Here is an 11,872-nt window from a genome sequence, read left to right as displayed (position 1 = left end):
AAGTTAATATAAACCTTCTCTCAGAAGCCCTTCCCTGACTCCCCCTCCCCCCAACATCCTCTCCGGCTAGGAGCTGCGCTAGCATTGGACCCCCTGCTCAGGGACTTTTCCGGCTCTTCTTAGTTCTCCCGAAGACAGTGGCGCGTCCGCGGGACAGTTGCGGGGCTCTTTTTTTCCCCACTGCGGTGCGCGGGCTGGAGGTGGCTTCACCCCGATTCTCATTTTTCCTAGGAATGGGGGTCGCAAGCCCCAAAGGTAGCTCGAGTAGGTTTGGGTACACGAGGCCCTGCGGGGCTGTGCTCAGCTTCCAAGTCGGGAGGGAAGACCCGCACGGGTGGAAAGACCGGTGCACTGCCGAGTCCACCCTGCACTCCCACCCCAGGGCGCCCGGCTCGGAGCAGGAGCCGAGGGGGCGGGGCTTATAGGGGCGGGGCCTGCCACGGTCAGGTGACTGAAAGGCGGGCGGCTGTGGCGGCGGTGACGGAGGGGCGTCAGACTCGCCTTGGGGTCGGCGAGGCAGGCTGGCAGTTAGGATAGCCACGCCGCGGCCATGGGGGGCTTGAAGGACGAGCTGCTCAAGGCCATCTGGCACGCCTTCACCGCACTCGACCTGGACCACAGCGGCAAGGTCTCTAAATCCCAGCTTAAGGTGGGCGCCCCCCCAACCCCCGACGTCCCAGTCCCCAACCCGGACTCTCCCAGGCGCGCGCTCCACCACCCCCCGGTGGTGGAAGCCGGCCCGGGAGGGCGGTGACCCCAGGGAGGGGTGAGCAGGAATGCGGCCGGGCGGCCTGCTCCGCGCAGAGGGGCCAGAGACCGGGGTTTGGCGTTCTGCCTCCCTCTTGCCTTCGGGCGGTGCCCTCGGGCGGGTAGTTAGTCCCCTCAGGGCTTCCCGTGAGCGGTGGCGGGAGGGTTAGGCGGGGATGGGGTCTGAGGGGCCAGGCGAACTCCTTTCGGCAAGGTACGGTGGGGGTCGGTTGGGGGGACGCCCAGAAAGTCTCAGACTCGGAGAGGGCGATGGGAAGCTCCAAATTAGAAGACCCAGGTTACCGCTGTACTCTGGAAGAGGAAGGGACTTACCCAAGGTCGCTGGGCAGAACCTTCTTCAGAGCGCACGCTCCACACCCGGGCAGCCCTCAAAACGGCCAGCTGCACCCGAGGCAGTCTGGCTGTTCAGAGGAGGGAGAAGTGCCCGGCGCCTGGTCTCCAGCGGCTTCCTCCTTTGGGGGCTTTGGTGATGGGGCACTTGTTAGAAACACCTCACCGCCTAGGGGCCTTTAGGTCGGTCACTCGTGTGCTGCGTCCCTCAGGACGGTGAGGAGTTTCGGTGAGGAGCTCTGATCTTTCTGGCAGAGTCTTTATTGTGACTGCCAAAGACCCCATCATTGAGAGTATAGGGTATAAATAAAGGAATGCTTGTAAATTGAGAAACCCCAAGCAGGGAAAGTGGCACTTAGCCAGGAGAAATTGGCAGCTTCTTGAAAGTATAAAATATAGAAACAGACAAGAAGAGCCATTCACAGGCATTTTCTAATATCCACATTTTGGATTTGAATGTCTGGTTTTCTTAGCCTCTTCTGGGAATGAGTTTCTGAAGATTGGATTTGCTTTGTTTATTTTGTGCAGTGATCAGGAGGGTTTTATGAGTGGTAGCTTTTATGTTAGTAGGATTTAGCATTCACTCTCCTCCCATGAACTTCCTTTAACACTCCTTTCTTCTTCTCATTCATAAAATCATAGTCTGGAAGGGTTCACAGAGATCATTCTCTTAATCTTTATTTTACTTTTAAACTCCAGTAAAATTGACTTTTTGATGTACGGTTCTATGAGTTTAAACACATGTACAAATCTCTATGGAATTTAAATCAGGTTTCCATCAGTTCTATCATGCCAGAAAGTTTCATATTGCTGTTGCACCTTCAGCTGTGGTCAGCCAATAGTGCGTTCTATTCTTAATTGCTATAGTTTTGTCTTTTCCACAGTGTCATGCAAATGAAGCCATTTGATATGTAGCCTTTTGACGCTGGCTTCTTTTATTCAGGGTAATGCCTAGACATTCATCCATGTTATTGTGGGTATGTATTAATACTTATTTTTTTAAAAATATTTTATTTACTTATTTATCAGAGAGAGAGAGAGAGTGCAAGTACAAGCAGGGAGAGCAGCAGGCAGGCGCAGAAGCAGGTTCCCTGCTGAGCAAGGAACCTGATGTGGAACTCTATCCCAGGACCCTGGGATCATGACCTGAGCCAAAGGCAGATGCTTAACCAACTGAGCCACCCAGGCACCCCAGTATGAATACTTATTTTTTATTTTATTTAATTTTTTATAAACATATAATGTATGTTTATCCCCAGGGGTACAGGTCTGTGAATCGCCAGGTTTACACACTTCACAGCACTCACCATAGCACATACCCTCCCCAATGTCCATAACCCCAGCAACCCTCAGTTTGTTTTGTGAGGTTAAGAGTCACTTATGGTTTGTCTCCCTCCCAATCCCATCTTGTTTCATTCATTCTTCATTCTTCTCCTACCCCCTTAACCCCCCATGTTGCATCTCCACTTCCTCATATCAGGGAGATCATATGATAGTTGTCTTTCTCTGATTGACTTATTTCGCTAAGCATGATACCCTCTAGTTCCATCCACGTCGTCACAAATGGCAAGAGTTCATTTCTTTTGATGGCTGCATAGTATTCCATTGTGTATATATACCACATCTTCTTTATCCATTCATCTTTTGATGGACATCTAGGTTCTTTCCATAGTTTGGCTATTGTAGACATTGCTGCTATAAACATTCGGGTGCACGTGCCCCTTCAGATCACTACATTTTTATCTTTAGGGTAAATACCCAGTAGTGCAATTGCTGGGTCGTAGGGTAGTTCTATTTTCAACATTTTGAGGAACCTCCAAGCTGTTTTCCATAGTGGTTGCACTGAATACTTATTTTTATTAACTAATCCGTTGTATGGATATACCCAAGTTAATCAATTAATCTTTGAACATTTGTGTTATTTCCCCTTTTTGATGATTACGAATAGAGCTGTGTTTTACTTTTTACCTTTTTTTTTTTTTTTTTTTAAGATTTTATTTATTTATTCAACAGACGGGAGATCACAAGTAGGCAGAGAAGCAGGCAGAGAGAGGGAGAAGCAGGCTCCCTGCCGAACAGAGAGCCCGATGTGGGGCTCGATCCCAGGACCCTGATCATGACCTGAGCTGAAGGCAGAGGCTTAACCCTTTCAGCCACCCAGGCGCCCCTACTTTTTACCTTTTTTTAAAAGATTTTATTTATTTATTTAAGAGTGAGAGAGTGGGAGAGAGTGCACACAAGCGGGGGGGAGCAGCAGGCAGAGGGAGAAGCAGGCTTCCCATTGAGCAGGGAGCCCCATGCTGGACTCAGTCCTAGGACCCTGGAATCATGCATGACCTGAGCCAAAGGCAGACACTTAAGGGACTGAACCACCCAGGGGCCCTTACTGTTTTTACTTTTAATTTATTCATACCACTATATTTAAAGTGGATTTCTTCTAGAGATCATGTAGTTGGGTCTTGTTCTTTAATCCATTCTGACAATCTCTGTCTTATAATTGTTGTGTTTAGATCATTTACATTTAATGTAATTATTGATATGGTTAGATTTAAGGCCACTAATTTTACTGTTTGGTTTCTGTTTTCCAATATTTGTTCCACTGTTTCTCCTTTCCTTCCTTCTTTTAGATTACTTGAATATACTTCAGTATTACATTTTAATACTGAGTTTTTTTTTTTTTTAAGATTTTATTTGTTTATTTGACGCAGAGAGAGTGAGCACAAGCAGGGGATGCTGCAGACAGAGGGAGAGGGAGAAGCAGGCTCCCCGCTGAGCAGGGAGCCCAAAATGGGGCTTGATCCCAGGACCCTGGCACCATGACCTGAGCTGAAGGAAGATGCTTAACCGACTGAGCCACCCAGCCACCCAGTTTGATACTGAGTTTTTTTACTTTATTTTTTGGTATAGTTTCCTTAATGGCAGCTCTGTAGATTATAATATATACCTAACTTTTCAGTCTACTTAGAATTAATATTTTACCACTTTAGGAGAAATGTGGAAAACTTATGACCATTTAAGTCCTATTAACATCCCTGCTTTATAATTGTCATATTTATTAATTTACACACATTGAAAACTTTACTGATGTTAAAATTTTTTTTCAAATACCATTTTTATTTTAAAGATCTCTTAAGAATAATTTTTTCTCCCCAGATAACTCTCTTAACTTTTTAATTTATGTATTTTATTATTACATTTTAAAGATTTTTAAAGATTTATTTGACAAAAAGAGACACAGTGAAAGAGGGAACACAAGAATACAAGCTGGGGAGTGGGAGAAGGAGAAGCAGGCTTCCCGTGGAGCAAGGAGCCTGATGCGGGGCTTGATCCCAGGACTCTGGGACCATGATCCAAGCCAAAGGCAGACGCCCAATGACTGAGCCACCCAGGCGCCCCCCTCTTTAACTTTTTTAAAAAAAGATTTTATTTATTTATTTGAGAGAGAGAGAGAGAGAGAGTGCGTACAAGCAGGAGGATTGGCAGGCAGAGGGAAGGGGAGAAGTAGACTCCCTGCTGAACAGGAAGCCCAAACTGGGGCTCAGTTCCAGGACCCTGGGATCATGACCTGAGCCTGAGCTGAAGGCAGATGCTTCACTGACTGAACCACCCAGGTACCCTGATAACTCTTTAATTTTATAGGTGAGGTGGATTAAGCTTATAAGATGTTTGGTGGCTTGCCCAGACTCCCAGTTGTAAGTAGTAGCTGAATCTAGTACCAAGATTTTTAAAACTTTGAGCCAATTTTGTTCATTTTTTCTCATTTGGTTGATGACATAAATGAGATGTTTCTATTACTTTTGTTGCACTCCCTTCAAGATTGTCCTTGCAACTGCTTATAGAAAAAGGGGATTCTTGACTGAAAGGCTTGGCAAGAAATATTAAATCCCAGTACATATGTTCATCCACAAGATGTTGATAATGCAGCTATGCAATTGTATTTTGTCTGTCCCTTGTCTGCTTAACTGAGAGACTTTGGGATTGATTTAGTTCTGTTTATCTTGCCAGTCTTCCTGGAATGGAAAATATTAAGAAAAAATTTCTGTTTAGATCTTTCCTTTTTGTTTTGACTCTGAAATTTGACGTCCACTGATTTTATTGGCTAGGAGTAGAGTTTTTGCCTTAATTTGTTCATTCATTCGTTCATACAATAACCGTTTGTGTGTCTACTCTGTGTAAGATACCATGTTAATTTCATATCAAGATTAGTATTTTTAAGCTCTTTTTTCTTTATTTTCTTTCTTTACTTTTTATTATGTATAATGTATTATTTGTTTCAGGGGTTCGGGTCTGATTCATCAGTCTTACACAATTCACAGTGTTCACCATAACACATACTCTCCCCAGTGTCTATCACCCAGCCACCCTATCCTTCCTACCCCTCTCTACTCCAGCAACCCTCAGTTTGTTTATTGAGATTAAGAGTCTCTTATGGTTTATCTCCCTCTCTGGTTTCATCTTGTTTAATTTTTTCCTCTCTTCCCCTATGATCCTCTGCAATTTGTTTCTCAAATTCCACATATCAGTGAGATTATATGATAATTGTTTTTCTCTGATTGACTTATTTCGCTTAGCATAATACCCTCTAGTTCCATCCATGTTGTTGCAAATAGCAAGATTTCATTTTTTTGATGGCTGCATTATATTCCATTGTATATATATATACACCATGTCTTCTTTATCCATTCATCTGTCAATGGACATCTAAGCGTTTTCCTTTAGTTTGGCTCTTGTGGACATTGCCGCTATAACATTGGGATGCACGTGCCCCTTTGGATTACTACATTTGTATCTTTTTTTTAAAGTTTTTTTTTTTTTTTTTTTTTTTTTATTTATTTGTTCATTTGTCAGAGAGAGGGAACACAAGCAGGGGGAGTGGGAGAGGGAAAGCAGGCTTCCTGCCAAGTAGAGAGCCAATATGGGGCTCTATCCCAGGACCCTGGGATTATGACTTGAGCCGAAGGCAGACACTTAACAACTGAGCCACCCAGGCGCCCTACTACATTTGTATCTTTGGGGTAAATAACCCAGTAGTGCAATTTGCTGGGTCATAGGGTAGTTCTAATTTCAACTTTTTGAGGAACCTCCATACTGTTTTCCAGAGTGGCTGCACCAGCTTGCATTCCTACCAACAGTATAGGAGAGTTCCCCTTTCTCTGCATCCTCACCAACACCTTTCGTTTCCTGACTTGATTTTAGCCATTCTGACTCGTGAGGTGGTATCTCATTGTGGTTTTGATTTATATTTCCTTGATGCCAGTGATGTTGAACACTTTTTCTTCACTTTCATGTGTCTGTTGGCCATTTGGATGTCTTCCACCCATTTCTTGATTGGATTATTTGTTCCTTGGGTGTTGAGTTTGATAAGTTCTTTATAGATTTTGGATACTAGCCTTTTATCTGATATGTCATTTGTAAGTATCTTCTCCCATTCTGCTGGTTGTCTTTGGTTTTGTTGACCATTTTTTTGCTGTGCAAAAGCTTTTTATCTTGATGAAGTCCCAGTAGCTCATTTTTGCTATTTTTAGGTCCTTAAGAGTTAATATCATAATTGCTTTATTAAATACCAGACTAAATATCCAAAACAAGTGTTATAATTTATCACTTTGTAAAATTGTTTGGGCATTCTAAAATAGTTTTGAAATGGATATTCACTAACTATTTAATAGACACCTCATGTGTTAGATACTGTGCGCAATGCTAGGGATGGTAGTAGAGTTTGGGGAGCGGGGAGAAACAAATACAAATTTCTGCCTTCAAAGAGTTTAAATTTTGGTAGGCAAATTAAGAAATTAATCAACCATTAGAGATGGTTGGTTCTCTCTCTCAATTACATTACTCAGTTACCTTATCCTTAAGAAATGTAAAGTCTGCTTCTCCCTCTTCCTCTGCCCTCCCCCACCACTTGTATGCTCTCTCTCTTGCTCTCTATCTCAAATAAATAAAATCTTTTTTTAAAAGTTTTATTTATTTATTTATTTGACACACACACACACACACACACACACACACACACACACACATCAAAAGTAGGCAGAGAGGCAGGCAGAGAGAGAGGGGGAAGTAGGCTCCCTGCTGAGCAGAGAGCCCGATGTGTGGCTAGACCCCAGGACCCTGAGATCATGACCTTGGCCAAAGGCAGAGGCTTAACCCACTGAGCCACTGAGGTACCCCAATAATTAAAATCTTTAAAAAAAAAAAGAAATGTAAAGTCTGGTGGTTGAGATAAGAAATAAGTATTATTGGATAGAGGATGTTGAGTGGGTTAGAAGAAGGCGCCATTAGACTTTAAAGGAAGAGGTGATTACTTTTTACTGGTGAGATTATTTCATGAAAAAAGCTTCTTTGAAATAAACTCAGAAGACGGGATGTGATTATATAGAAACAAACAAACGCAGGAGGGAGGGGTAAGCCCATTCTAGTCATTCATTCATTCATTTATTGGATATTCATTGGATATTTGTTGACTGCTGTTAGCTCCAGGACATCCCTGTGAACTATAGCAGCAGACAGGAATTAATCAGTCATTTATGGGGACTTCCTTTTAATTTATTTTGATTGCAGTATAGAATTTTCTCTTAAATATAGAATATTTAAGAGAGAGTTATTGCTGGTGATAAAGCAATAGAAATAGATTGTGGTTAATGCATGGAAGGCTTTGAATACTGGGTTAGTGGGGTAGGTGCCATAGAGCCTCCAAGTTTTCTAAGAGGTGATGGGCCATGATAAGAAGTGCACTTTAGGAAGTCACTTGGACTGTACCATGTGACCTGGGTTAGAGTGGATTGGGCATATTGGAATTAAGAAACTATTGTAGTAGCCCTAATGAGAAGTTATAGGGCCGGAGGTGGTGAGGATGAACAAGTAGGGGATGATGGGTGAAGGAATTTTGCTCTCTTGTAGCTGGCTCATGATTGGGTGTGAGAAATGAAAGGGACAGTCAGAAAAGTTTCAAATTTCAACTGTGGATGACCAATGGATAGTAGTGGTTTTTAACAGAAACAGGAAAGCTATGAAAAGGAGCTGTTTAGAAAAGAAAGAAAAGTTAGCTTTGAACATGTATAGGGTTTTGTTTACTTTGTTTTGTTTTTGAAGTCCTTGTTGGAGATGATGTCCTTGGCAAGGGTGGGGCTGTCAGTACAGGATCTGATTAGTTGAAACTTGGAAAAAAGAGAGGCGAGATTAATTAATGGCCTTGGGGAATGGCTAGAGTATGTGGTGAGAGGAAGAATAGAAGCGAAGGGTCCGGAAAGGAGAGCAAGAACCACTTTGGAGCAACACTGGAACTGAGGGAGAAGAGATTTCAAGGAAGACATGGTCTCTTATCTTTGAGAGTTGAGTTATTATTATTATTGTTCTATACATATATTTTGGAGATTATAAAGTAATGAAAGTGTCTCTTCGCTGCTATAGCTTATAAACTACATATTTCTTCTCTAAAGTGAAGTTGTGACAAGTTTGAAGTTTTGGCATCGTTTTGGGTATAAATTCATTTTTTTACTTTTAGGAGATTACTTTCTAGTATAGTACTCATTTAGGTAGATGTGTTTGAGTCATTGCTATAATTAGTAAATATTGGGACACCCAGCTGGCTTAGTCGGTTAAGTGACTGCCTTCAGTTCAAGTCATCATCTCGGGATCCTGGGATCCAGCCCTGTATTGGATTCCCTGCTCAGTGGAGAGTCTACTTCCCCCTCTCCCTCTGTGCTCCATCGCCCCCCGCCCCTGCCCCGCATGCAGGAACACTCTCTCTCTCAAAGAAATAAAATCTTTTTTAAAAAATTAGTAAATATTTTCCTTCAGGGTCTCCGGTTTATTACAAAAACTTGTTTTATACATAATTTTTATTAATTAATGGTCTCTTTTTGAGAAAACAAAAATTACTACCTCAATAAATTTGAAACTTGAAGTCCAAAGAATAAACAACATATTATTTTGTTTTGCAGCCATAGACTTTCATTAAATTTATCCATAAGATAAAAATATGGAACACAAAATTGGAAAACCACTTGGGACTTGCATAAGCTACTATAGAGGCAAGATGTTGAGGTTGTTTAGTCACAGTGATGCTTCCTTGTTAAGACAATTAGGCATGAGGTCAATGTAGGTCAGTATATTCGTGGTCTTCATTAATGCACCCTTTTCCTCCCCCTGAGCCCCTGTTCCCTGTACCCTCCAAATAAAGGGGAACCACCTCTGCCTCACTTTTCTTACCCTTCATTCTTTCTCCTCTTCCTTCCGCATTCCCTGTGATTTCTCAGGCTTCTTTCTTGGAATCCGTGCATCCTCTGCAGGAGCCTTCTCTTTGTCCCCAGTTGTGTTTCTGGCTCCCCACCTGAGCTGCAGATGTACAAGTCTTCATTCCCCACCACACTCAGACTGTGTACTCCCATAGAAGTCATCAGCTGTATTAGTGTAATTTGCAGTGGGATTGTTAGAAGGCAGCTTGTTTTTTTAAATTGGTATTATTCTGTTTTTCAGGCTGGATACAGAGGGACATTAAACTGAATTATTATTTTATTTATTATTTTAAAGATTTTTATTTGAGAGAGAGAAAACGCAGAGCAAGCCAGAGAGCTCTAGTTGTGGGGGAGGGGCAGGATGAGGGGGAGAATCAGGCTCCCTGCTGAAAAGGGATCCAGATACAGGGCTCTCCATCCCAGGACTCTGTGATCAGGATCTGAGCTGAAGGGAGACCCTTAAATGACTGAGCCAGCCAGGTGCCCCTGAATTATTATTTTAAATTAAGCTTTTCCCAATTGTGTAGTGATTTAGTTGTTGATGGCTGAAGTAGGTATAGTGGGGAAGGAAATCTTCAGAAACACATTCTCTACTTGCTTTTAAACTTGTATTTATAGTCTTTCCTTAGAACAAACTATAAGACTATTATTTGTTTTGAATGCAATTTTTTTAAAGGTTTTTTTTTTAAGATTTTATTTATTTGTCAGAGAGAGCGAGAGCGAGAGAGAGAGAGAGAGAGAGCGCGCACAAGCAGGGGGAGCAGCAGGTAGAGGGAGAAGCAGGCTTCCTGCTGAGTAAGGAGCCCAATGTGGGACTGGATCCCACGAGCCCAGAATCATGACCTGAGCCAAAGGCAGTCACTTAACCAACTGAGCCACCCAGGCACCCCAGACTTTTTTTTTTTTTTAAAGATTTTCTTTACTGAGATGCCTGGGTGGCTCAGTTAGGTTAAGTGGCTCAGCTGGGTTATTAAGCATCTGCCTTTGGCTCAGGTCATGATCCCAGGGTCCTGGGATTGAGTCCTACATGGGGCTTCTTGCTCAGTGGGGAGTCTGCTTCTCTCTCTGACTGCTGCTTCCCCTGCTTGTGTGCGTGCTCACTCTCTTTCTCTGACAAATAAATAAAATAAAATCTTTTAAAAATTAGTTAAAAGTAAAGACTTTATTTATTTATTAGAGAGAGAGATCATGAGCAGGAGGGAGGGATATCGGGAGAAGCAGACTCCCCGCTGAGCAGAGAGCCCAAAGTGGGCTTGGTCCCAGGACTCTGGGATCATGGCCTGAGGCGAAGGCACATGCTTAACCTACTGAGCCACCTAGGCATCCGTGAACAGACATTTCTGCAAAGAGGACATCCAGATAGCCAACAGACACATGAACAGATGCTCAGCATCACTTACCATTAGGGAAATGCAAATCAAAACCACAATGAGATAACACCTCACAGCTGTCAGAATGACTAAAATAAAAAACGCCAGAAACAGCAAGTGTTGGTGAAGATGTGGAAAAAAAGGAATCCTCCTTCACTGTTGGTGGAAATGCAAACTAGTGCAGCCACTCTGGAAGCCACATCTGGAAGATGGTATGGAGGTTTCTCAAAAAATATAGAATTACTGTGTGATCTAGTAACTCCATGACTGGGTATTTATGAAATATGAAAACATTAATTTGAAAGATATATTCACCCCTCTGTTTATTGAAGCATTATTTATAATAAGATATGGAAGCAACCCAAGTGTCCGTGGATAGTTGAATGGATAAAGAAGATGTAGTGTATGCATACAATGGAATATTCCTCAGCCATGAAAAAGAGTGAAATCTTATCATTTGCAACAACATGGATGGATCTAAAGGGCACGATGCTAAGTGAAATAAGTTAGGCAAAGAAAGACAAATACCATATGATTTCACACATGTGGATTTAAGAAACAAAACAGATTAAAAAAGAGAAGAAAAAAGACAAATATAGAGAACAAATTGGTGGTTACTCAAGGGGAGGGTGGTAGGTGCGGGAAGGATGAAATAGTTAGGGCAGATTAGGAGTACATGTATTGTGATGGGCACTGAGTATTTTTTTTTTTTTTTAAGAATTTATTTATTTGAAAGAGAGGAAATGAATGGGGGGGGGCAGGAGGGACAGAGGGAGACAGAGAGGCAGACTTCCCCAATGAGCAGGGAGCCCAATGCAGAGCTCAGTCTCAGGACTCTGGAATCATGACCTGACCCAAAGGCAAATGCCTAACTGACCGAGCCACCCAGGTGCCCCAGAGTAATGTATTCTTGAATCACTATATTGTACACCTGAAACTAATATAACACTGTGTATTAATTATACTGACTTAAAATAACATAAAAATTTAAAAAAGAAAAAAATGCGTGTAATTCAAGAAGGTAAGATAATGAGAGCTATTATGTAAACACTTGTACATCAAAGAGAAACTTTCGAATAATTCATATAAGCACATGGTATAGGATTCATAAAGTTCGGTGTGCCTGGATGGCTCAGTCAGTTGGGTGTCTGCCTTTGGCTCAGGTCA

The 11,872-nt window shown here is 42.4% G+C and overlaps 1 protein-coding gene across 2 annotated transcripts in view; it reads left to right on the top strand.

Annotated features, from left to right (window-relative positions):
* The first annotated feature begins 445 nt into the window (after window positions 1–445).
* LOC111159419 (switching B-cell complex subunit SWAP70) overlaps window positions 446–11,872 on the top strand; it is a 66,557-nt gene continuing 55,130 nt past the window's right edge. The window contains exon 1 of one of the 2 annotated variants that reach the window (XM_022521867.1): window positions 446–649. In XM_022521867.1, the coding sequence (XP_022377575.1) occupies window positions 551–649 (99 nt within the window). In that variant the 5' untranslated portion in view covers window positions 446–550. The remainder of the gene's footprint in view (window positions 650–11,872) is intronic. The other variant, XM_022521868.1, reaches the window with a different exon arrangement.

Source organism: Enhydra lutris, unplaced genomic scaffold (genome assembly GCF_002288905.1).
Source record: "Enhydra lutris kenyoni isolate GAN:26980312 unplaced genomic scaffold, ASM228890v2 scaffoldscaffold68, whole genome shotgun sequence".
Lineage (NCBI taxonomy): Eukaryota > Metazoa > Chordata > Mammalia > Carnivora > Mustelidae > Enhydra > Enhydra lutris.
The sequence above is the reverse complement of the archived record's forward strand: the minus strand, read 5'-3'. Positions and strand labels throughout refer to the sequence as shown.